Source organism: Gadus macrocephalus, chromosome 23 (assembly GCF_031168955.1).
Source record: "Gadus macrocephalus chromosome 23, ASM3116895v1".
NCBI lineage: Eukaryota > Metazoa > Chordata > Actinopteri > Gadiformes > Gadidae > Gadus > Gadus macrocephalus.
This window is the reverse complement of record NC_082404.1, coordinates 9,462,779-9,490,542: the sequence shown is the minus strand read 5'-3', so window position 1 is coordinate 9,490,542 and position 27,764 is coordinate 9,462,779. Positions and strand designations below refer to the sequence as shown.

The 27,764-nt window shown below is 46.1% G+C and overlaps 2 protein-coding genes across 2 annotated transcripts in view; both read left to right on the top strand.

Annotated features, from left to right (window-relative positions):
- The window catches only part of htr5ab (5-hydroxytryptamine (serotonin) receptor 5A, genome duplicate b), a 9,292-nt gene extending 4,933 nt beyond the window's left edge, over window positions 1-4,359 (top strand). Inside the window, exons 2-3 of the mRNA XM_060045384.1 lie at window positions 1-420; window positions 3,594-4,359. The exon at window positions 1-420 is cut by the window's left edge and continues 394 nt beyond it. Coding sequence (XP_059901367.1) covers window positions 1-420; window positions 3,594-3,926 — 753 coding nt within the window. The 3' untranslated portion in view covers window positions 3,927-4,359. The remainder of the gene's footprint in view (window positions 421-3,593) is intronic.
- A 15,248-nt stretch (window positions 4,360-19,607) lies between these two features.
- On the top strand, window positions 19,608-26,432 carry insig1 (insulin induced gene 1). Its single transcript, XM_060044859.1, has 6 exons — window positions 19,608-20,294; window positions 20,465-20,804; window positions 21,729-21,853; window positions 22,283-22,449; window positions 22,953-23,052; window positions 24,987-26,432. The coding sequence occupies exons 2-6, from the start codon at window positions 20,480-20,482 to the stop codon at window positions 25,014-25,016; spliced, it is 747 nt and encodes a 248-aa protein (XP_059900842.1). The 5' UTR covers window positions 19,608-20,294; window positions 20,465-20,479; the 3' UTR covers window positions 25,017-26,432.
- Window positions 26,433-27,764: the final 1,332 nt, after the last annotated feature.

Genomic DNA, 27,764 nt, shown 5'->3' with positions numbered 1-27,764 from the left:
AACGGCCGGCTGTGGAAGCTGGGCCGCGTGCTCTGCCAGGTGTGGATCTCCTTCGACGTGCTCTGCTGCACCGCCAGCATCTGGAACGTCACGGCCATCGCCCTCGACCGCTACTGGTCGATCACGCGGCACCTGGAGTACACGCTGAAGACGCGCAAGAAGATCTCCAACGTGATGATCGGCCTCACCTGGGTGCTGTCCGCCATCATCTCCCTGGCGCCGCTGTTTGGCTGGGGCGAGACGTACACCCAGGGCTTCAAGTGCCAGGTGAGCCAGGACCCCTTCTACACCATCTTCTCCACCTTCACGGCGTTCTACCTGCCGCTCTGCGTGGTGCTCTTCGTCTACTGGAAGATCTACAAGGCCGCCAAGTTCCGGATCGGCTCACGTAAAACCAACAGCATCACGCCCATGGGCGAGGTGAGTGAGGGCCCCTGGAGTGGAGCCTGAAGGTACACCTTGGCCTTTTAGACCATGTTGCAACCTCACCTGGTCACCTCACACCTGGTCACCTCACACCTGGTCACCTCACACTTGGTCACCTCATCACCTGGTCGCAATACCTGTTAACATCACCTCATCTGGTCACCTCATCACGTGTTTGCCTCACCAGGTCACCTGAACTGGTCACCTCATCACCTGGTCACCTCACCTGGTCCCCTCGACTGGCCATCTCACCTGCCCACCTCACTTGGTCGACTCATCACCTGGTCACCTCACCTGGTCACCTGAACTGGTCACCTCATCACCTCGTCACCTTACCTGGTCACCTCACCTGGTCACCTCATCCCCTGGGCACCTCACCTGGTCACCTCATCCCCTGGTCACCTCACCTGGTCACCCTTATCCCCTGGTCACCTCACCTGGTCACTTCACCTGGTCACCTTACCTGCCCACCTCACCTGGTCACCTCATCCCCTGGTCACCTCACCTGGTCACCTCATCCCCTGGTCACCTCACCTGGTCACCTCACCTTGTCACCTCACCATGCCAACTCACCTGGTCACCTCACCTGGTCAGCCCACCTGGTCACCCCACCTGGTCCCCTCATCAATGGGTCACTTTGTACACCTTGATCTCATCCGTTCTCATCCGGTCCTCACCAGGGATTAAATTGTACAATAGATATATGTTCAGTCTCTCTTTTTTATTCACTGCGGGGCACACTGTTCTTCATCAGCAGAATGCTGCTGGTTGCTGCATAATGACTTTCGATACATCTGTTCATCTTCTGGTTCATTTAGAAGAATTAGACGTTGTCACAAACATTCTGTGTAAAACTAAACAATAAGAAGAGGATTCTTCCTAGCGGCCAGTGGCTTGGCCACACTCGTGTTTTTCTGCGTTGCCGTCCTAACAAGACCCCAAGCTCTCCAGACGCTGCCTCTAATCACCACCCGGCTGAGCGCTATTCAAAAAGCTCCATCAACATCCAATCTGGAAGCGTCTCTGAGCTGGGAGTCCCTGCTGATCAGTGCTGCAGCGTGGGAGAGCTATTAGTGCTGAATGGAGCCGTCCCCAAACATCCTCCATGCTCACACCACTTCATCAAATGCCTCAGCAAACCCTCAGAGTGCTTTCAAAACAGCCACACAACGAGAAAGGCAGGGTGTGTGGAAAATATGGTAATTCCCTACAGACGGTTCTATTTACATGAATTTATGGACACGAAGATGGTTAAAAAATGGATTCCCTCGACATTGCCGAGTAGAACGCGTTCCAATCTCTGCACAGAAACAGACAATATCCGTTGGCTGTTTCTACTGCGACAACATCTCACAACGTCTCACTCACCTGCCTCTTTCCTCACCTGCCGCTCACCTCACCTGCCCCCCTCAGATTTCTCCTCCCCTCCCACCCCCTCAGTCGTCTCCTCACCTCCCTCCCCCCCTGCTCTCACCTCCCCTCCCTCACCCTCAGTTCTCTCCTCCCTCGCCTCTCTCCTCACCTCCCTCCCAGACACTATTGTCAACTGTCGGTCTCAACATCCCTGCTGTTACATCCCTAAAATCACCAGCCATGTTGCCATGCCAACAGCCGGAAACTTATCTCACAGGTAAATTCTCCAGGCAGCCTATTGACAGCCCGATGGGTAGCCTGATCCGAGAGGATCCACAGCTATAGAGGAGGGTGCGCTGGCATTCACGGCTCACAGCTGCCAATCTGGAGCTGGGCAGCCCTAATGCCCGGTGTATATGCACAGCGTTTATCTGGCTCCCAGGTCCCGGCCCACTTGGCCCCGTATAGATTCCGCTAACAGACTCCAGATTGCTTGGTGTTCGCGGGCCACCTCGCTTTATAGCCACCCCCCCCCCCCCCCCCACCCTCGACAGGCGCCAGCTGCTCCTCACACGTAAAACCAGAACCCCCTCGCTGGTAAGCAACCTGGAGGACAAAATGGACTCTAATTATTTTTGACATTTTCCCTTCCCCCGCCTCACCCTTGGAGCCGTGGTAAAAACCATCTCGCTACGCTGGGCACCTGGCCCTCCACCTATAAGCCGATAGTATTGGTTTATTAGCCTGTTGGAAAATGGTGGTGAGACACAATTTTGGAGCAGTTTTGAGGTCTGAATGAATTATGGGGAGAATATATACTCTTAGGATAGAAGGTTAGAAAGGTGACAGAGGAAGGAATAGTCTAAGGTCGACCTTCTGCCCTGCATTACCATAAAGTACTTCAACGTACTGACCTCGGCTGGACTGAATGCGATTATTTTACATTCAAAAGAATTTATGATCTTGTGAATTGAGAATGAAGTTCTGCTGTGCCTTCAGCCACTTCTGCACGGCTCACTGATTCACAGTTGAAGATAAAATAAGAATGTTTTATGCATTGCAGCAGTGCTCAAGGGTGTGGGGTTTCCGTGCCACCGAGTTCAACACCAAACACACATACACAGAGAGCAATTCAAAGTCAATTGAAATATATATCAGGGGGATATTTAAACCCAAAGGGAGAGGGGGGTGGGGGGTGGGGGAATTCAACTTCCTCTTCGCAGGCCATTCACTTTAATCAAAGTCTGTCCGTCCGTCATCCAGACCTCAGCGCCAGGAGGCTTCTGAGCCGATACGGTTCGATACGCGGTGAGGGGAGTCGGGCGGCCCAGGTCACAGCGGGGAATCAATGTTACTTTCTTATTCCTCGCTCTGCGCCGGTACCGCTCCCTCAGATGATCACACGGATACACTCTCTCCGCGCCTGCCACCCTTGTGGCCGCCGGTTCTCTCTCTTTTATCCCTCAGCGCTGCTTGCTCAACGAGCTTCAGGTTTGCCTCGTTAGTGCAGGAGGTTCACTTAAGGCTTGGGGGTGGAGCCAGTGAGCTGCAAGATATCTCCTTTCAATTCCCATTCCCCTCAGCGCTCCCTGCTATCTGCCACAATGTATTGTATATTCATGGTTTAAGATAAAATATGGTTTAGTCAAAGGACTGTTCGACTTACTGACTGAATAGTATGGTCTGCAATCAGACTTACTGACTGTATATTGTGTTCTGTTGAGAGACTGAATGTATATTATGGTCCGCCAAAAGACTAACTGACTGTATATTGTGTCCTCTTGAGAGACTGACTTTATATTATGGTCTGGCAGGTGAATGACGGCTCTCTTCAGCCTCAGATGGCGTTCGCGGCGCGCCACGCCACCGTCACCTTCCAGACGGACGGGGACACCTGGCGCGAGCAGAAGGAGAAGAAGGCCGCCATGATGGTGGGCATCCTGATCGGCGTTTTCGTCCTCTGCTGGATCCCCTTCTTCATCACCGAGCTGGTCACGCCCCTGTGCTCCTGCGACGTCCCGCCCCTCTGGAAGTCCGTCTTCCTGTGGCTGGGCTACTCCAACTCCTTCTTCAACCCGCTCATCTACACCGCCTTCAACAAGAACTACAACAACGCCCTGAGGAACCTCTTCTCCCGCCAGCGCTGAGGCCACACCCCGCTACCGTCTACGCCTCCGGGGGGGGGGACTTTAATGAAGATGAGAGAATGATGAGGGCTTTCATTACTTGGTGTGGGAGGTTTCACCATCAAGACAACGGTTAGGAGACATTAAGAACAGTTTGACGCCCGTGAGGAGGTGAAGGGTGCTTCGGACGAGCAGATGTTTCGGCCCAAGACTTATCCGAGGACCACCTGACAACAACGGAGTCAAGTCACGTCACGTTGAGAACAATAGGAGTCGGATTTGATAACTCAATGTCGGAAAAAGGCATGAACTGATAGACTTGCATCCATCTTCTGCTCAACTTGCAGTTGGAACATAGAGTAGCTATGAGCCATTCATGTTTGACCTGAAATCGTTTACATGACATTCCCAAACAGCTGAACCATAATATTAAAGCTGACGTGTGTTGGTCAAACAAGAACCTGACTACAAGTGTTACTATTATAATTAGGAACATGATTCTTATTATTATCACTAGCACCCACTGGAGGTCAACAGGACGCGCTTAATGACAAAGAACTATTTAAAGAGGTGCTGTAGGTGGATGCACACAATAAACAGCCCATAAATAACAAAGCTCCAGCCCTCCCTATGGTGAGCGTTGCATTTCACACACCTGTGGTGAAGCGATGATATCAGATCTAAATTGCCTCATGAAGAGGCAGGCGCAGAGTGAGTAGTTCATTCACAAACAGCTGACAGGTGATTAAGCCATCTCTCTACAAATTAGACTCAAATTATAGCTCTTAAATGTTGTCTACAAGAGATTTGAAGAAAGCACATTATTGCTAGATGTCCATATACTACGTATAGCCATTGATAGCGTTTGGTGTGGATTAAAATCAGCGTCAGAGGTTATGTAAAGACCAGTATTTGAGTCTGGCTTTGGGTTGTGTTTGGATGTTTGAAGGCTTCCCGACGGATGTTTAGAACAAAAGTAATCAGTACGACCTGACAAAGGAAGGCGTACAATCTGTTGTCCCGGCAGACTGTAGCAGGCAGGAATCAGAGATGAGATCTGTTGTTTCAGGGCTTTACGGCTCATTGTTTGAACATGATCAGGGATCTGTATGGAGCTCATCTCTCAGTCTAGTTCTGATTGTGTCTCCACACCTCCTACATGGCTGCCTTTATGCTCCCTTCCCTCTCTCCTCCACTCTCATCCTTCCTCCCTTACCGCCCTCCTGCTCTTTCATCCTTCCATCCTCTCTCTTCTTCTCCTCCTCCTTCTGGCTCCCCCCAACATCTAACAGGAACTCCAGGAACTTTCCCTACAGCCCGGGGGAGAGAGAGAGTCAACTGAGGTTCCTTCCATCTACTGCAACCCAGATAGAGCTAGCATCCTAGCATCCCACGAGAACCACTCAACGAGTTGGAAAGTGGAATCGTTGGCGACCACTTCCCGGGATTAGCCATTCTTCCAAACATGACCCAATCACAACAACTTTTCTGTGATTTTGCGGCAGAAACAGAATTGATGCAACTCCGGGGTGGTGGTTGGTGCAAACCCAACACACATATGAAGCAATAGTGTCTTGTATTGCAAAATAGCAGAGTGGTATTGTGCCCCATTAATTCTATTAATTATCTTTCACTCTACCGTTAACTCTGTCTTGAATTTAACTGAGTGCGTTATTGTTTCACATCGTACAGAATTCGGCACAACTGGTGTGGGCTTCGCGATAAACTATGCCAACATAAAGTGTCCGTCGCACTATGGCAGAACGTGAACCAAAAACGTTCCTCTGTCTTACTGCTGTTATTAAGCCCAGAACAATGAACCGAGTGTGTGTTTTGTTGCCGTTGACAGGTGCTTGCGTTTGATTTGTGTCTCTTAATAACGTTATTGGCATGTTGGTGCATCTGTTGTTTTAATTGGAGTGACATTCTATCTCACGACCCCCACCACACGCTTCCAATCCAAACCTGCCAGCGTGAAAAGGCCCAGAATCTCCCTTACGTCGTCATAGTTTACTAAAATCTAGAGTATGCACACACGCGCGTGCGCACAGCACACACACACACACAGAAACACAACATGTCGAAGGTTAATCCCAGAGGGATTTCTCCCCTTGCGAATACAGATTTATTTTGATCGGTTATTTAAATAGAAATTCCCAACAGGGCACAAAGGGAAGCTGTTACTTCTCGCTCTCCTTGTCTGCTTCCTCTCTCTCTCTCTCTCTCTCTCTCTCTCTCTCTCTCTCTCTCTCTCTCTTTCAGCGAGGAACTAAATGGGCATGAGTTGTACCCTTCCTCATCTCCTGCTGTACCACAGCACTATGTAGGCGTTAGAGGATTTAAACGACTTTATTCCCAGCATGCTTGGTTTCAACCCCCTGCCGTTCTCAGCAAGTCTACCTTTAATACGCTGCGTTCTGATAGGCTGAGTGACTTGTTAGCGTGAGCGAGAGACCTTTAGCTCCACTATAGATCTCCCTGACCCAGCCTCAAGATGTTTCTACTTTTATTCTTCAGTCACAAAATACACGATGATCCCTGATTTAGACAATCCGTTGGAGGCAGATACATAAAAACAGAGAGGCAGACACACAGATTGGCAACAGAGACAGATAAACTGACATCGATAGATAACTCAGTAACAACGGAATGATATGTAATCGATAAAAAATATAACTACATTAGCATATGAATGGTCCAGCAGAGGGTCGCTCTGATTAGCTAACCTTTTTGTGGCTAGCAGCTAAATAGCATAGCCGTTAGACCCCTAGCTCTAAGACATGTTGCATCTTATCATATAATTATGTCTTGTTTGCCCCATAGATATGAAGCTATGTTACATCATGTTAGCCCCCTAGCACTGAAGCTATGTTACATAATGTTAGCCCCCATAGCTCTGAAGCTATGCTATGCCCTGTTAGCCCCCCTAGCTCTGAAGCTATGCTACATCCTGTTACCCCCCCCCCCGTAGCTCTGAAGCTATGCTATGTCCTGCTGGCCCCCTAGCTCTGAAGCTATGCTACGTCCTGTAAGCCCTCTAGCCCTATAGTTGTGCCACATACTGGCCCTAGCCGTTAGCCCCCTAGCGGAGGAGGATTAGAGTTGGTCGGCCCCCCGCTGAACGCTGACCCAGTCAGCAGAGGGAGAGATGGGAGATTTCCTGGGGGTAGGACAGTCTAGCTGAGTGCTAGTTTCAACCCTTTCAGGCTCTTGACCCAATTACAGTTTTGCAACCGCAATTTTTGTGAATCTTCTTCCCCACACATCGAGATTATACTTGGATCACAGATTCAACTTGGCTACAAAAATACATACAAAATAAATAGAAACAACATATTAGCTAGGTGTAGTGTTAAAAGAATGTCCAGTGTGTTCGGCTTGACTGCAGCTGAAGCAGATACGAGTTAGAAGGCTAGTTAGACAACTACTTAATTCTTAACAAACCCATCGTCAAACAGAGAGCTAGAAGTTTCATGATCCAGTGATCTTTTTAACAGCAACATGCTGGCTGTCTGACAGCTGTGATGTCATCCTATTCGAGATTCATGAGCAGCATGTACAATATACAACAGCCCTGCAGGCTTCCTGTGGCCTGGAAACCAGACCAAGTTAACAACACAATACACACAAACAGACAGAGAGGGTTTCAATTCAAAACAATATTAGAGATTTAATAATGCAGGTTCAGATGGGGATAGTTGGAGAGTTTGCTGCCACAACAATGTTCTAATAGATATCGCCATTTGAAATATAAATGAATTAATGTTAAATGTTCTATAAATATTGTTGCCATGGCATCTTTTTTAATACATAGAGCCTGACTAAAGAGCCTACCTAACAAAATAGCTTAACTTAAGAGCCTAATGGATCCTATGGCCCTTAAAAAGCTAATTATAATTCACTCTGGAGCTAGAGCCGGACATTCTCAAGTCTGAAGTTCGTGCAGCTGTGGAAAGCTTGAAGATTTGGAAGGCGGTTGGGTGCGACAACATACAGGAATTGATAAAGGCATCAGGAGAGGTTGGAATTGACAAACTACACAGGATTTGTAGAACCATCTGGAAGTCTAGAAAGTGGCCGGGTGACTGAGTGAAATCTGTGATAGTAACGTTGCATAAGAAGGGTGACATGGGTGAATGCTCAAACTACAGAACGTTAAGCATGATCTCGCACTGTTCAAAGATCATTCTTTGGATCATTGCAAAAAGGATGTCTGGAAAGATCGAGGAGGAGCTTAGCGACACTCAGTGCGGCTTTAGGGCTGGTCTGGGGACTAGAGATCAGATCTTCAACCTTGGCCAAAGTGGTGAGAAATATCTTGAGAAAGGGAAAAGTGTTCATATGTGTTTCCTCGACTATAGCAAAGCATTTGATTCAGTCAACCACAACATGTTGTGGGAAGTTTTAGGTAGTCTTGGTTTCTCAGAGAACATGATTGACGTCATTCGAGGCCTCTATGCGGACAGTACGGCGATCGTAAAACCGACGTGTGGAGAGTCAAGCCCAGTTGAGATCAGGAAGGGAGTCAGACAAGGGTGTCTGATTTCACCTTCGATCTTCAACTTATACACCGAGAAGGTGCTAAGAGACAGTGCGGACGTGTCTGGTATCGGGGTTACAGTCTCAGGGAGAAGGATAAGTAACCTTCGATACGCAGATGACATTGTTCTAATGGCTGAGAGCCAAGAAGAGTTGCAAGTGGATAGTGTTAACAACAAAGGGAAGGAATATGGTCTGAAGATCAACTCAGGGAAAACAAAGGTGATGACTTTTTCGAAGGCTGGAGATCTAAGTTGTCAACTTACGGTCGATGGCACTCTTATAGAGTATGTTGATCGCTTTGTATACCTTGGAGCGGTATTTTCGGCAAACATGGACGGCAGAAACACCATACGAACCAGAGCGGGGATCGCAAAATCTAAGTTCAGAGATTTTGTTCACGTCTGGAAAGACCAAAGCCTGTCGTTGTCCCTGTAGAAAAGATTTTTAAAGGCGGTCGTGTGGCCAGTTTTTACGTATGCATGTGAGACGTGGTCCATGAGAAAAGAGGAGAGAGACCCTATCAACGCATTTGAGATGCGGTGCTACCGGAGGATCCTAAGGGTCTCATGGATGGACCACATCACAAATTAAACCATACTCCGACGTATTGGTGAGGGTCGAAGTCTTCTGAGCTTCATAAACAAAAGCAAGCTCAGATACTTTTGCCATATGATTCGGGCGGACAGGCTTGAATGCTTCCTATTTGATGGCTATGTAGATGGAAAGAGAGGAAGACCAAGGAGAGTGTGGAAGAACGACGTAGAAGAGATAGTGGAGACGAGTGGAAAGTGTGCGAGAACGGCGGGCCTGGAGAGAGAGGGTTGGAGATCTTTGGTTTTTAATCGTATAAATAAGGCAACCCTCTTCCCCAGAGGACGCTATCTTATGATGATGAATTCACAGAAACAAAAAAAACCAACACACATGTATTTTCCTTCTTCAAAACACACACACGCACACACACACACACACACGCACACGCACACGCACACACACACACACACACACACACACACACACACACACACAAACACACACACACACACACACACACACACACACACACACACACAGACACACACACACAGGTCCATGTCCAGTCCCTGATGAGTAGCTAACAGAGCACATCCTGATGTCAGTGTGTAGCGGTAGCCGTGTTCAACATCCTGACAACTTCTTCACTGAAGTAACTGAACCGTCTACTAGTCTCAACAAGCATGCTTACTGACAGCCTCCCGCTTGCGCACACACACACACACACACACACACACACACACACACACACACACACACACACACACACACACACACACACACACACACACACACACACACACACACACACACAAACACACACACAAACACAAACATACACACACACAAACAGATACACACAAACACACAAACACATACGAACATAAATACACAAACACACACACACACACACACACACACAAATGCACACACACACACACACACACACACACACACACACACACACACACACACACACACACACACACACACACACACACACACACACACACACACACTCCCACAGCCACACAGACACAAACATCTAGATATTTCCACTGACCCTTGGCAGATGGGATGATTGACAGCTCAGTTCTAAACAGAGGTGTAAAAGAGACGAGGACGGCTGAGGCTGACCGGAACAAAGAGAAAACTGACACCTTCCCTACAACACTAACTATATCTCTATCTATATATCACCAGAACACAAGTCATTTTTTGTGGTGATTAACTGTAAAACCAACTTTGATTGTCAATAGCGAACAAAATAAAAAAAGATATAATTATACATATATATACCTCTCTTATATACTAATTATGCACTTGATTTCTGATCGAGATTATTCTGTCGAAACACCCAACACTGTGTCGTCAAATCTGTGATATCGCAAAGGAATTAATACCACCAATCAGACTTGACAGCCTTAATTGTCTTCTCTGATAAGCATCGTGTTCTGATTGGTCGGTTCCCTCTATTCCCTAAGACCCGCACACACCGTGAAACACGCGCGCTCAGAGAACCAAACGCCTCTTGTATATTCCACGCTGTCAACACATTTCGCTGGCAGGCTTATCTTTACAGTTTTTTCATGCACAAGCTCGCCCCGGTTCTCAGGGTTGTAGGTTTAGCCCGGAGGCGTGTTCAGTCCCTGCGGAGAAGGTGCGCAAGGACCGCAGAAATCTCATGGAGCGTCCCCGTGCATCGTTCTGTGCCACATGGTCCACATCTGGTCCAACCGATCAGGCTGTTACACATTAACACTAAGCGTCCACTGTGTACAGTGGACGCTTAGTGTTACAGGTTTATTGCATGGAGATTGTCACTAAAACTGTATTTAGGCGTTCATCGGAGCAACAACCTGTATATATATATATATATATATATATATATATGCATAAACCTTCTAACCTTCTATATATAAACCTTCTGTAAGTCCAGCATATAAACCTTCTAGACATCCACCTCCACTTATTCCTTCTATAAGCCTGTACAGTACACTACTGCTCCTCCTGTGCTCACACAACTAACAGGATCAAAGACTTTGATTTCCAAACCGCGGCACTAAATATCCCCCCTCACACACACACACACACACACACACACACACACACACACACACACACACACACACACACACACACACACACACACACACACACACTGGCTGTCACCTGTAGAAACGAACATGTCTTTCATGTCGAAATTGAGGATGGGTGGAACCACCTTCAAATTAATTACTATTCATTCATATTCATATATATTTATATTCATGTATGTTCAGATACATTTATATTAATGTATTCAGATCTATATATTTTTATGTATATTTATGTTCAGATAGAGTTCTATTCATATATACTCTGATCCATTTCAGCTAATACATATTGATATATAATTATATTCCTATACATTCCATATATTTCTATAGCTTTTTATGAACACATTTTTGTATTGTGGCCTGAAACATGAACCTCTTTTTACTGAAGACTTTAAAGGATGGCTGTCACCTCCACTCCAAGTTAATGCGTGTAAATCCATGTTCTGGCTTGCTCATGTTGAGAGAGCGTTATGTAATGTTTGTAATGTTATGTAAGCAGCAGGACTGTTGAAGAAGGACAGGAAACGAACTCTGCGCAGAGACAAACAGAGTCAACAAACAATACACAATGGACGATACAGACGTCACACCATGGAGAGGGAGGGAGGGAGGGAGGGAGGGAGGGAGAGAGGGAAGGAGCAGGCAGGGAGAGAGTGGGAGGGAGGGAGGGAGAGAGGGAGTGAGCAGGGAGAGATGGAGAGGATGAGAGAGGGAACAGGGAGGGAGGAAGAGAGAGGGGAGGTAGCAGGGAGGAAGAGGGAGATACAGAGGGGTGAAAGAGGTAGGGAGAAGGGGGAGGGAGAGAACGGAGGGAGGAGAGAACAAAGAGTTAAAACAGATACAGAGAGAGAGAGAGTGAGAGTGCAAGGTGTAAGATAGAGAGAGAGAGAGAAAAGGGGAGAGGAGAAAGAGATTGTAGAGACAGAGAGGGGGGGGGAGAGAGAGAGAATATAGAGAGAGGTATAAAGAGATAGAGTGAACAAAGAGGAGGAGAAAACAGAGAGAGAGAGAGAGTGTGGTTGTGGTAAATATTTAGCTGTTAACGCTAAACCCAAGTAAAAGTCCCAAACTGCATTTCATATTGCACTGGAGTGGAGACATACTGTATTGCACACGAAGAAAACACACGCACACACACACAAACACACACACACACACACACACACACACACACACACACACACACACACACACACACACACACACACACACACACACAGAAACACACACACATATTCACACACACACACTCACTCACCAAGGCGAAGTCTCCACCAGTCCTCTCCAGGCGATCAGGTCAGCTCAGGTCACTAATGCAGCACCATATCCAAACAACACACATCTACTGTCACAAGCTCCACCCCACACACCACATCAACGTCTACGTGCCACTACGGCCAGAGTTCAACTCCACTACACTGTACAATGCACGCCACCACCCCCTGCACCTCATGAACATAACACGATACCACACAACACAATGCTACAGACCACACCAACCCCCGCCCTACCACAAGACAATAAAGTAACTACACACCATGTATACCCCACAACGTACGCAGATGTAAATACTTGGAGTACGAATGGGAACAGAGGGCACCTAGTGTGTCACGGAATGTAGACGGCTTCAAGACGCATGTCTCCAGAGGGCTGAGCAGAGCCCAGTCTGGATCCACTCACGCCGTCTATACGGGTCTTGTGTTCAGGGACGTGAGCGCAGTCTCCGTGAGAGTAGAACTCTGGCTTTTCTGCTTCAGACGCATGCTCTAATCTCTCTGAGCCCTCGCCTGTGCTCAGCAGGGAGACAGACACCCAGATGCACATGGTGTTCCATCGCTACTATGGAGACGGCATGTGGACATGTCAATCCACATCCCATCTGTCAGGAGGAGGCACGGTCTCTGTTCCCTTTGGTCCTCTGGCCAAGGAACACATCAGCACCGCTCTTTATTTCGTTAATGAGGACGGCTTCACGTCCAAATCAATTAACGTCCGCTAATTGATTTTCCTTTACCCCCATGTCTTTCTCTCTTTGATTCTGCACCATCTGTCTCTCCCTCTCGCTCTCCATCTCTATGTATCTTAATTAACCTTGCTTGACCCCTCCCACTTCCTCACTCTCTCCTCCCGGAATAAGACCTGTACCTTTATGGTAAAGGTGCAATGCTGAGAATTGAGTGGTATCTAGCAGAACGGACTTGGCAGAAATCGATTTCGTTTTAAACACTATATAATCCCATGAAAACAAGGTCCATTGTGTTTCCGTTAGCAAGAATGAGTTGCTTGATTTCTACATAGATCTACATGGAGAGGGTCCGCCATGCTCTATCGCCTTTTTTCTTCATCAGCCCTGATTGGAAAAACAACCTATAATTTCAGAGACTAAATAACTAAATAAGTACAATTTATTAATCTATCAGGGATCCTCATCAATTGGATTGAAATATGCAACCTCACCTTTAAGATCCCTCTTATCCTCTACCGGCACCTTTAAGAACTGGACCGAATATGGATGCACAGGCATAGCTATGATGTACCTCATAACTATGTTTGTCTATCTAAACACCAAAATAACCACGCTAAAAATATACAATGGCTGTTTTCCAGACAAAGGTTTCCCATCCCTATGAGAGTTTTCCACCATACTCTCCAGTTCATGCCCTCCTCTCTCGAGCATGTCCAAACCACTTTAGCCGGCACTGATGTCTGGAACATGTCACGCTCACACAACAGTGTTCTGAAAGCCCTTCAGAACCTTTCTCCTGTGGTCCCATAACAACCCCTCCGACCGCCCGGCTCAAGTCCATCCTCTTCTGTGAAGAATCTTGATGGACGAAAACGTGTTAGTTTGGCTGAAAGGCCGACACAGAAAATAAGATGCATTTTCTCAACGCAATAGTACAAGACAAGGCCATGGATAAGCTCCCAAACTGATATCGATTCTGTTGTGGAAAAGGAACATTTACATAAAATAAGGGAGATCGAGAAAGCCGAGGTTGAAAAGATAAGAAGAACTGCTTGTCCCAGATTCCCGCCTTTGTACTCACATTCCGAACATCCATCACCCACACGGCGTAACCTCACTCTTTACCTTATTTGAACACAGGCTGCTCGTCTGCCACTGAGGTCAGAGCATTGTATGATATGGAATAGCCTTGACACTACGAATAGAATGTACTTTCCTTGGCCTATCGTCTGGGACTCAACAGAGAATCAACAGAGTTCAGCCATAATGGCAGCACAAAGAGACAATTGTCAGGGAGAGAAACTCTTTTGTAACGCTGCGTGTGGACACTTATTTAACACTTATTTACTTCATATAGCGTGTAGGCAAGATAATGATTATGTTTCCGTTAAATATAGAAAAACGTTCTCCCATAATTCCCCCAAAACCAGCTCTGACATATTACTACGTTTATACTGATGTGCAGTCCGTTACAGAGCGCGGGGGGGCCGTATTTTCAAGACACTAAGATTCCTACATCCTCAGATCAATCATAACGCAGAGGACAGCGAGCAGTTGCCAGAAGGTGGCTGCATTGAGGCAGCTTTTTACATTGGACAAACATTTGCTGCATAGATAAATAAATAACCCCATAATTGTTAGACACTTGATGACCAGAGTCTCTAGTTGTGGTTCGAAGGTGTGATCCTATTGCAGCTGCACTCTCTCCCACCTACGTCTCCCTGATGTCATGGATACACATTTGGCAGTCAGAGCAGTTGTTTTGATATGTATATTCACCACAACCTCCAATTGTCTCACTCTCTCTTGATTCATCACAAACACAATTACCTCACAAGCGAGTTGTGCTTCTAATTGCCCTCAATTATAGGCCGGGCCCGAGGAATTAGCATCTGGCCTGTTCCCTGTTCTGGTAATCTGGCTGATAGGAACAACCCTTTATATAAACACTTAAATGGAGGACTTCCCTTTAAACATTTAGCTGGAGAACATCCCTTTACAACACAAGAACATCCCTTTTAACACATACCCAGAGAAAATCCCTTTCAACACTAACCTGGAGAACATTCCTTACACATTTGGGGACCATCCCTTTAAACACTTGCCTGGAGAACATCCCTGTGAAGTTTAAAGGGATAGTAAGTGTTTAAGCTTTAAACACGTACCTGGAGATCACTGGGGACATGAGTGTCTGCCCCTTGAGAGAACCAGATGTTAACCGTCCGCTGAGGACCAACCCCTGTTGGGTGAACACTGCAACGGGAGTCGCTGAGGGGGATGTGTCTTGGATTCGGCAGGCTGTTTCTATGGTGCTTCTTTTTGCCTGCTCCTTATGACATGTCTCTGTAGCCTACTGTCCAACCACTACCTGCTGCTTAATGTCATCTGATCTCACTGTAAGCCTATTTCAATAAAAGCATGTGGCAAATTACTAAAATAGTATGTAACTACGACTAACACATCGGTTGAGCATGTGCCAGATTCTCAATGAGCACACGTTGGAATGCTTATTGTTTGAATGTGATATAGAAAATATTATTATTATTTTCAGGCGAAACCTGAAGGCTGTGTATTTTTATCCAAGCACCGCCGCCATAGCAACATGTTGCCAACTGCCACATAGCAGTAAGCTGAAACTAGGAAATGACAAGTGTGCACAAACAGCATCAAACACTTATGTTGCTGCCAGGAAACCTCCACAAAATGAGAAAGAAAAAAGAAAGAAGCACCGAATGAGAGAAACGGTAACACAAATCAAAAAATGTATATTGCCATAAATGAATCTGCCCGTGCTGAATTGGTCATTCAATGTTGCGTGAGCACCATCTACTGTTTGTTGTGTGAACGACATGTATTTCCTCCTTCTTCCGCCACGAGAGAGATGTAAACGTGTCCACACCTGTCCTACATCAGTCAAATCGATATGTTGTTCGAGCTGCCAACCATAAAACTACCCCGGCATTGACCTCCCCACTATCTACTATATTTTATTACTTCCTGGTGGTGGTCATGACTCATGCATAAGATATAGGCCTATAGGCCAACTACCTGTCACACAGTCAACTAATAAAAACATAATTAAACATTCTATACAGCCTATTGTATTAGAGAATGGATAAGAGGGTTTTTGTTTTATTGTCTCCCTTGCCATAACTAAATTATAAACCATGCGTGACGGTGGGTTTGAATTAGATATCTTTTATATGTATTTTTGGTAATTTTGAAGTCACTCCTTTGCATACAAATAAAACAGCAGAGTTTATCCGTCTTAAGGCCAAAGACCTTTCTTAATATCAGAAGTCACAAGCTGTTCCCCTGTGCTTGGCCAGTTTAATGTTTAACATTTACTCGTTGTGTCCAGAATAAACTGCTGTGTAAACATCTTGTTTGAGGTAACTTGAGTTCAGCGTTAACCATTAAGCAGAGAGGTTGTTCAGGGGAAAGAGTGGTGTGATCAACACACTCACATACCTAGACACACACACACACACACACACACTCACACTCACACACACACACACACACACACACACACACACACACACACACACACACACACACACACACACACAATCACACACACACACACACACACACACACACACACACACACACACACACACACACACACACACACACACACATACACATACCTAGACACACACCTAGACACACACACAGACACATATGAACACAAAATTAGCTACACATACTTAGACACACACACACAAACCACACCTAGACACACAGACACAAACACACACACAGCTAATGTAGGGCAGGTGCTTTGGAGTCTGCAGGGTCAGTGGGGGTCTTACACAGACGTCACATTAACAGTAGAGGATTGTTATTATTATTGAAGGTCTGTTATGGATATTCTCAAGGGTTCTAGGAAGAGGGAGAGTCTGGGTCCACTAGAGGGAGAGTCTGGGTCCACTAGAGGGAGAGTATGAGTCCATAAAGGGAGAGTCTGGGTCCACTAGAGGGAGAGTCTGGGTCCACTAGAGGGAGAGTCTGGGTCCACTAGAGGGAGAGTATGAGTCCATAGAGGGAGAGACTGGGTCCACTAGAGGGAGAGTCTGGGTCCACTAGAGGGAGAGTCTGGGTCCACTAGAGGGAGAGTCTGGGTCCACTAGAGGGAGAGTATGAGTCCATAGAGGGAGAGTCTGGGTCCACTAGAGGGAGAGTCTGGGTCCACTAGAGGGAGAGTCTGGGTCCACTAGAGGGAGAGTCTGGGTCCACTAGAGGGAGAGTCTGGGTCCACTAGGGAGAGAGTCTGGCCTCATTTAATAAAAAATCACCTGACTCTTGGGTGATGTTTGACAAACGGCAAACGTGTTCGTTATTATTGACATCTTATCTTTGCCCCTCCCTCTTGCCCTCTTTCGCTCTCTCTCGCACATAGACACACACAGCACCATCCCCCCTAGAGAAGGGCTGTGATTGGTCGGTTCTCTCTTACCTGATCCTGAGGGTTTCAGAGGGCTGATTGTACCGTCACGACAGGCAGATAAGAACACACAAACACACACACACTTACTCACTCACTAAACCACCTTATATTGGCCCTTACTTACCTTAACCTAACCTCATCCATACCTTTCATTAGCCATTACTTTCCTTAGCCACCTCACTTGACTTAGATTAACCATAACCTACCTTAACCAACGTAAATCATGCCTTACCGAACTACCTCATTACCTTGCATTAACCATAACTTAACCTAATCACCTACATTAACGATAACTTAACTAAAACCCCTCACCTTACATGAACCATGACTTACCTTAAACAACTTATATAAATCATAACTTAGTTTAAGCACCTTAAATTTATCATAACTAACCTTAACCTCCTTATTTCAGTCAAGTGTTGTGAATTGCAAAGTCATGAACACAGATGCACACACACACACACACACACACACACACACACACACACACACACACACACACACACACACACACACACAGACCCACACACCCACTTGTGTTAGTCTAACTGGGACAGCTCTAGTTGGGAGGCCTTCTGGTCCCTATAGCCCCACTTGCTCTGTGACCTCACTTTCGCTCCACCAGCCCTTTTCTCCTGCCTCACTCTATCCCTCCCCAGTTTCCTCTCCTCCCCCATCCCACCTCTCCTCACTCTCTCCCATCCCTCCTCTCCCACTCCCTCTCTCCATCCCTCCTCTCCTCCCTCTCCCCCAACCCTCTCCTCCCTCCTCATCTGTCCTCCCCTCCTGCTCCCCAATCCCCATGCATCCTCCCCCCTCCACCCCAGGTTAGTGCTGTTAGTGGGACAGGCAGGGGACTTCATCGAGCATCAACGTCCAGCTAGCGGTCTAGTCTAATCTCTGGTTAATGCGTACTGTCTCCACAGTGCGGCCTAGGTATCTATATACTATCTCCACAGTGAAGCGGTCTTGTAAAGTCTCTGGTTATCTATAATCTCTTTCAACAGTGAAGCGGTCTGATCTAATCTCGGGTTATCTGAATACTCGCTCATCAGTGAAGTGGTCTGGTCTAATCTCTGGTTATATGTATACTCACTCCACAATGTTTATAACCACCTCATAGACACGGTCTAGTCTATGAGCTGGTTATCGCTATATTCTCTCCACAGTGAAGCAGTCTATTCTATGAGCTTGATGCGTGTCGGGCGTTCCAGTACAGAATGGATTTCATTGAGATCAAACTACAGCCAATCAGAGCGCAGACAGGTGCTCTGTGAAGAGAATAATGAATACCATGTGATGATTGAGCTCAACAAACAGGATGAGTGAGAGTTCACGGAAATACATTCATCCGGGCTAACCTGACGGGGAACTAACAGACATCAATCAACAGCAGCACTAGACAGTACTGAACAGGGAAATAAGAAATTACTTTAAATCATCAGCCTTATTTTCAGAATCACAAACATTTGAGTTGTATTTAAACAAAAGAAGACACGAGTGATTAGAGGACAGCAAAATTAAAAAGGGGCATTTGAAGAGACATGTTTAGGAAAGTTCTTTCTAAGATGTAATCCTGATGATGCCCTTCTGTTCTGTCTGCAGACCCAGTCTGTTAAATAACAGAGTTCTCAGTCCAATCACACAACCAGTCCATAGCTCTCCCCCACACAGAGTACAGACAGCCATCTGAAACAAGGACTCTGAAATATGTAGGCCTATTGGTTAAAGTACAGATATGCCTCTTAACTTCCCTCTCTGGTGGCCACTGGGTATGTAAGATGACTCACCAAACCTCCAGTTGTCTGCAATGGACCACTTTCAAGATTTTAAATATTTAATTTGATCATTGACCTAATAGCCTGCCAAGCAATTAAAACAAGGTCATTTACTTTGTGGATCACCCATCAGTGTTTATTTTATTAATGTTTGCATGCATGGTGAAAAAAGTTCATGGCAGCCGCCGGCTTGCAAAACAAACCCATGTTTCTGTCGGAAAACATCCGAGAACAACCCCTCTGCCACGCTCCTCTCAGGTGAACTCTGGTATGTAAACAAGGCCAGGTGTGCCGCCGCCCCGTACACACGGCTATATAAGCAGACCCCCGCGCGCAATACTTACTGCGGAAATAGTCTCTCCACTAACCTACTACCCTAGCGTACTGGTTTACTTTATCGATTTTCTGCAAGACCTTTACGCATTTTTCAGATCTGCAATCGCTTGATATTCTTAAGTAAAAATACTTAGTTTTTACTTTAAGTTCAAATACAAATAAATCTCTATATATAGGCACCCAAGTTAACGTATGGTATATAGCAGAAGATCACAGATAGGTCTATCGTCTGTGAAAAGTTCGTTTCATTTGCTTCACTATTTATAATGTAATGGTCCCGAGTAGAAATCCGGGCCAAAACAGTTGAATATCTGCAGCACCGGGCACACCTGCACCACCTTCACCTGACCCTCCCCGCGAGCACCGACTACCGAAAAAGCTCGCCTGATCATACCGTACGAGCCGGAGGAGGCGTGGTCAGGGGTGACACGTCAGATCACCCGCCGCGCTCTGATTGGCTGACGATCCTCACCCGACCCAGCTGTGATTGTTTTGTGCAGTGGGAGCAGAGTCAGTCTGAACATCGATCTGAGCTGAAGACCCCCTCGTCTCTGCTAGTTGTCTAAAGGAGAGTCAAACAACAGTATTAGTATTTCGTTTGAGACCAAAGAGCCGACACTCTCTCCACCAGGTTGCGGAAGAAGAGAACCGAGGACTGTGTCTGCAACATTAGACATCCAGGTAGGCGCCCAGCTCCACTTCAAGCTCTGCACACTTCATGCTTCTTTACTTCTAAATACATTCAGTCCTTTAGCGTGGGGCTCAATATGACGTCCAACACGGCCCAGTCCGGTCAGTTTAGATCTAGACCAGCGGGTACCGACTCTTTTTGTGACTTTGCCCCCCTCCAGTCGTGCCAGACCCAAATGCCCAGACTAGAAGACCACTGCTGGACGTGTTCCTGTGCGCCTTCTCGGGGGGACTCTGAGGACCGGGTTGTGGCTCCGAAGGCCGTAGACATGCTCTCCATTATCACCACGGTGCTCCGGGGGGCCTACGGCTCGCTGCACAGCGACCGGGCCGCCAACCTCCTCCGGCGGGGTCTGGTTCTGTTCGCCGTCGGAGTGTTTCTGGCGCTGGTGCTCAACCTGCTGCAGATCCAGAGACACGTCACGCTGTTCCCTGAGGAGGTGATGAGCACGCTGTTCTCCTCCGCCTGGTGGATCCCTCCTTGCTGCGGGACCGGGGCCGGTAAGTTCGTTTATTATAGGAGATATGTTGATATACGTTTCTAATGATATTTATAGATATATGAGTGTTCTACGAGCCAAGTTGTGAGTGCTATTTAAGTGAGACTCGTTGGGCTTGCAGTGGGGAGGATCTGAGAAGTGGGGAGCTGTTTTCAGAATTTAAATGTAGAGAATATCCGTATAATAAAGGGACAACATGATATGCAAAGGTTAAGTATTTGCTAAGTCTCTGTGCTGTTGATAGGTTCATATAAATAGATAAACATGTATAATAGACTCCAGTTGTTTTGTCTGGGTGCTCAATGAGTATGTCCTTGCCTGGTGTGCCTTCCTATTGGCTCCAATATAAAACTACCGTGCACGTAGCTGCGTAAGCAGCTCTGTGATTGGTCGCTTTCATAACGGGTGAGGGGAAGTGGGCGGAGCTTTCCTCCCGCCTGTCTGGATAACAAGGAAGTCCATATTACGCAAAAAAAAAGCTTCTGCCGAAAGCGAAACCCATCTTTACATGACAATAAATGTTAATAATACAAGTAAATATGTGAATTTATTTTTACATGTGTTAGTATATGTGTTTCGCAGTGTGATAGGACAGTATTGACTATTTTGTACGTGTGTTATAACAACATAAACAATGTTGTTTGATATATGCTTGTATTAATTTACCTCTAACTTGTTTGACTTGACTATTTTAACATTTTTGGTCATTATTCTTTTTTAACAAGTTTTAAGTCATATCAACCTCTTTCCTAAAATTAAAAGAAAAATGGAATAAGATCTCGGCGGTGGCCAACTCCACTAAAGCAGCCAGGAACTGCTGAAAATATGCAAATACAGAGACGGCTCGTTTATGCAGAAGTGAAAGTAATCCTGTGTTAACCAAAGAATGAGGCGTGACCTAACGCACAGTGGTTGTCTGTTCCAGCTGTCATCGGCCTGCTGTACCCCTGTATCGACAGCCACCTCGGGGAACCCCATAAGTTCAAGAGGGAGTGGGCGAGCGTCATGCGCTGCATCGCAGTGTTCGTGGGCATCAACCACGCCAGTGTCGTATCCTTTCACCCAGAAACTCAGTCACGACTAGATGAACAACTGTTCATCAACATCTGAACAACATGTGTCGTGTGTCTTGCACAAAGAGATTCTGAATTGGACTGATATTCTGCTTGTTCCTTCATATATTATTTAGCTGTTAAGTCTCTTGCACAGAAAGAAATCTGACATTACAACACTGTTGTTCAGAATAATTGTATGTTAGACATCTGTTAACCTGGTTCACATAGAGTTCTGAAACTCCCTGAAGCTGGTTCACACCAATGTTTACATTAACTGTCAACCCAGACGCTCTGAAATCTGAAACTATAAATTCACAGCTGGAAACGAGATCTAAATGACTAAAAGCAGAACGACCTGCTCCTCTCCTCCTAGTTGTACTGCAGGTTTGCTTGTGTATTTGCCCCTTAACCTGCTGTCCTACAGAAGCTGGACTTTGCCAACAACGTGCAGCTGTCCCTCACGCTGGCGGCGCTGTCCCTGGGCCTGTGGTGGACGTTCGACCGCTCCCGCAGCGGCTTCGGCCTGGGCATCACCACCGCCTTCCTGGCCACCGTCATCACACAGCTGCTGGTGTACAACGGAGTCTACCAGTAGGTCCCCTCCCATTTTGCTTGCTCTAAAAAGGGCCCGCTTTTTGATGACGGAATGATGAAATAGCCTGTTTTACCGGTTTTATCGAAAAAATGTGTATTTGCCGTGCTGTGCAAGGCAAATACAAGAGTGGTGACCTATTAGAAAAAATGGCCACATTGGCTTTCTTAGGTGCAGGTTATTGGGGGTCATCAAAACTTCCACAGAACTCAAGTCACTGTCGCAAGAGCTAGACGTGCAGGAAGTTATTTAGCAGGAAGCAGATTTAAAGAGAATTTCCCGCTCATCAACTTTATACATTTCAGTCAGAAATATCCTAGAAATGTTGGGGGTTTACCTTTTTTAAAAGACTTAAGAGGCTGCAAATAGTTTCTATAAATCTGATCCTAGTAACCTTCAAATAATGTATATTACTATAGTTACCTTTTAAAAAGTGTGGTCCAATATCTGCAAAGAGTCTGTAACTATAGTTACTAAATGGCATGTTGTGGGTTGTCCTCAGGTACACGTCACCTGACTTCCTGTACGTGCGCTCCTGGCTGCCCTGCATCTTCTTCTCTGGAGGCGTAACCATGGGCAACATCGGCCGCCAGCTTGCCATGGTAACCACCTGCCACTGACATTCATGTAAACTAGCATATAATATATGATTTCCGATTCTTTTACTAATGACTTTAGTGACCAAAATGGTGATCATTGTCACTGTAACAACAACATCTGTTGTCATGGAGACATTCATGTTACCCGCACATTATTTGGGTCTTTGACTCTCAACTGAAAGACGCTGAATAAGATCCCCAATGTCCCCAGTCTAACCTGAAGGCATCCTACAGAAGGTTGACCCCTTGCCCCTGCCTTCTCCTTAATGACCTGTCTCTTTACTGTTCAACCCCTACCTGCTCCTTAATGACCTGTCTCTTTACTGTCTAACCCCTACCTGCTCCTTAATGACCTGTCTCTTTACTGTCCAACCCCTACCTGCTCCTTAATGACCTGTCTCTGTACTGTCCAACCCCTACCTGCTCCTTACTGACCTGTCTCTGTACTGTCCAACCCCTACCTGCTCCTTACTGACCTGTCTCTGTACTGTCCAACCCCTACCTGCTCCTTAATGACCTGTCTCTTTACTGTCCAACCCCTACCTGCTCCTTAATGACCTGTCTCTGTACTGTTTAACCTCTACCTTCTCCTTTAATGAATGTATCTGTGTCTCACTTTGAAGTCACTTTGGGCAAAAGTGTGAATTAAAAACTAAACATGCATCAAACCAAAACAAAGGTACAAAAGTCACGTTAAAAAAAAAAAAGTCCCACAGTTTCAAAGTGTCTTAAAGTGGACCCCCAGTCGGTTGAAGAGTTAAAAAGTCCCTTTGCCACTGATGTCTTAATTTACCCAGAAGCCCTGATGTGCCCCGCTTGAGGCGTGACACCAGATTAACGGCACTTGTTGTTTTCCTCTGTGGCTGTCGCTACTGCCCCCCTCCCGTTGTTTGTGTTTGGAACAGAGAAGGAATGTTGGCTCGTGTCCTTCTCCCTCTCTCACTCCCTCCTTCATTCCCGCTCTCGTTCTGCCTCCACTTGAATCTATAGAAATAGGTTTCAAGGCCGATGGCCTAATACAGGAAGCTTGTAGCTGCTCGAGGGTTAAAGCTGTTAAAGCTGTGAGTCGCTGTTTAAATATGAACGTTTTATCAAGTGTTTCCATTTCTCTCTGCTGACTCGCCGTTTATAATTTCCTGCAGTCAGAGGAAGTGAAAGACCAGCTGTAGTTTGTAGTGAACGGAGATGAGCCTGACTCCCTTTTAGACCAAGGAGCAGCTGGACCAAGGCCAGTGTTCGGTTGGACTAAATATATCCCCTGGTTGTTGTTCCAGTGCTAATGTAGGACATTTAGGGACTATTGGGAACATGGGTGTGCTTAAATCTCCAAGACCATCTCTTTCTTTACAGAAAGGTTTTCAACCATTTGCAAGGGGGCCATTGTGAGACCCTGTGGCTGGTTGAGCAGGATAAGATAGTCTTATGGTTTGGGTTATTATTCCCAGTGTCTGCCGTTTACCTGGGAGCATTTCTTGAGAAAGATGCCTAAGATACATGCTGAGAAATGTTATTAACCTGCTGTGAAAAAGGTCAAAAATGTACTAGCAATTGAGTCATTGAGTCGGTTCAGTTGGTTACCAGCGTCTGCAAAGTGACTAAATTCATTGGCTAGAGGGTCGAAGGGTGGGGCGATGACGTCATCGTTTGCGTTTCAGGCGTCCACACGAATCCTAACACGAAACCGCATAGGTCCGGATAGATTTGAAACCACCCTCGGACATGGTGTCAGAAATGTGCGGTTTCGGGCACCGGATTCGCCGGCTCCGTCTGGACGGTCGGCCGAACTACCAAAAGATCGGCTCTGTCAGGACGGGCCTTAGTGGTTACGGGGTTACGGTCCGGTCAGCTTTAACTCAGTGGTTAAGGTGTCACGGTCCTAGTTAGCTATAGCCCTACTGGTTAAGATGTTAAGCCTCCATGTATTTTTGTGTTTTCAGGGTGGAGGGGAGAAGCCACACATTGACTGATGACTGAAGTCTCTGTCTGGACGTCGTGGAGGAACTACCACACGGTGACACGGGAGAGAGGAAGAAGAAAAAAGGACTCTGAGTTGCTTGGGCCTGTTCCCCCCTTTTCCCGCCCACCCACCATAACGTGCCATGTTTTCATCTCTACATCACCGGGGCTAGCCTCCCCACCCCCCCACCCCACCGGCTATAACGGGAAGACAAGGATCACCAATAGCCCTTCACAACCACAACCATCCACCTCTGAGTGTATGTGTGCGTGCACGGTTGTGTGGTTGTATCGCTGGAGACGAAGCTGCCATGGTGTATTCTTATAGACATAAGATGGTTATAAAGGGAAAAAGCTTCAAGGTGAGGTCCTGCCTCTTGTTCCCCAGCAGGTGGTGCTGTCGTTCTCTGGGTCTGTTTTCAAACGGCAACCTGAAGAAAGTAAAAAAAAAAAAAAAAAAAGACTGACGTTAGTGATCCCAAATATGCATGGAAGTGATATTTAATATATAAAGTGAACGCCCCCTAGAGGTCAGAGTGCAGTGTGTTTTGGTGGCATGTGGATATATTCTAGAGCAGTAGAGTGATCCAGCGAGGTTATATTTTGGTTTTATTGGCTTTAAAGGATTGTATTTGGAGAGAGAGAGGGTCGTCAGTATATTGAAGTATTGTGAGGCAGAGCTTTCGTTTGGGAACGGATCGTTTCATTGGTCTCCGCGGCCCTTCCATTCTCACCAATCACTTTCCCCATCTCACGTGTCCACCGTATTCTGGTGAAGACGGTGAATGAATAGTGTTTAGGCTACGGGAACAGTGTGAAGGACAGGGCCCTGCGCTGCTTCCTGGGACATTTGCAGTCTGTGATTGCCTTTTGTATTATAGAATTTAGTGCTTTTGTCACTACGATATTTCAGTTTTATCATTTGTAAAAAATGGTGATCTATTTTGTGCGTGTGTGTGCCTATATGTAATCAGACAGGTATTATCCAACCACGTCTTGGTTTGATCGAGAGTGTCGCTTCAAGCATCCAGTAAAACAGCAATAACACCAGTGGTTTGGAAACTCTTTGTCAGAATAATTGTTCTTACATTTTTGCCTTTTTTAGTCAAAACACCAATGAGTTCTCTCACCATAGGGGAACTAAAGATGTAAAACTGTGTCAAACTGATATAAACTTCTCATAGTTCACATACAGACAACAATACAGATTTGTTATTTTGTACTTTATTTTGCATCGTGTGCCAGTAGGGGCGGTGTGCCCTTCGCTGCTGGTTCAACGCTTTCATTCATGTGTGCGGACACAAAGAAGCTTTATTTTCCGAGGTGGTGAAGCACCTTTTGATTGTAACGTGTTAGAGTTTATTTTATTTCAGTTGTAGCCATTTTTGCTACCTTGAATTCAAGTGAAAATAAAATCCTACAAGGAACACTGCTGTGTCGTTTACTTTAAAAACTAAATACAAGGCACCCAATTCACAAATTCCATTTGTGAATCATTCCTCTTAATGATTCCTCCCTACCCAAATAATACAATGTATAATTATAATATGTATAATACAACTGCAGTAAGGCCCCCAAAGGTGTAACACAATAGGTAGGCATGTTTTACCATCTCCTAGATTATTGTCCAATAGTCATGACGCCTACTTTATTTTACTCTGCACCCTATTTTCACGTAGACCATGTAGGTGAAAACAGGGCTATTTCTCATACTATTAAAAACTCCCATTTTATTAGCAGTCAGTCAATAGCTCGGTGAGAAGAGCATTTACCTCCAGGACAGAAGGTCCATGGTTTGAATTCCACCAAATGTTTTCTGAAAATCTTTTTATTTATTTCAAATCTCTTAGTGATGGTGAATGTATTATGATATACCGCGTGGTGTTCTGTCACTGATAGTCAATATATTCTCTGATAGATGGTGCCTATTTTCTGCAAGATATTTCCATCTCCAACTCATGGTACATGTTTGTCAATAGGTCAGTGAGTAGAGCACTTGAGTAGAAGGTCCTTGGTTTGAATCTCACCAGGTACCTAATGGTGTGAGGAAACAGCTTGTCTAGGTGGACTGCTAAGCAATGGTCCATTACTTATGGCAGTGAAGGCACACTCCTTGAGTCTATGGTCTAAAACGAAACAATGATGTACTACTACCAAAAGAGCATGCACCATCCTTGCACACACATGGCGTGGTTGGAACTTTGGACTTTGGGGTTGAAGCTATTTCCAGCATTCTGGTCTAGGAAATGGTTTTGTAAAAAAAAAATCTGGTTAGGTCAGGTCAATCAGGTTGAGTACTTCCAGCAGAAGAGGCGCTTTGGTCTGACAGGGTGCCCTATCTCACACTGTGAGGGGATTGGCAGAAGGGTCGCAGTTCTGCTGAGTTAATAACCTAACGTGACCTCCAGCAGTGGCCACTCTGAACCCACCATTTCCTTTGTTTTCAAAAATTGTGCAACATCAGGCGGATGCGTGCAGTTGCGTGCTATACAATGGTTATTGCGGCTTGCAGCTATTATTATTATTAGTATTACTATAATAACCCACACAGCCTGCTAGCCATCACTAATGCAAGAAGCCTAGCTTAGCATAGCAACTGTAGATCCCCTCGATCCATTTTCAATACTTCCCCAAGAGAAACTAAACGCTACAACCACCTCTCCATTGAGACAAATCATATATTAGCACAATAATGCTCCTCTGGCGGTGCTATCTGCTAGCTGCTAACAGGCTGCCACTGGCGGGTTGAGTTTCCCCCT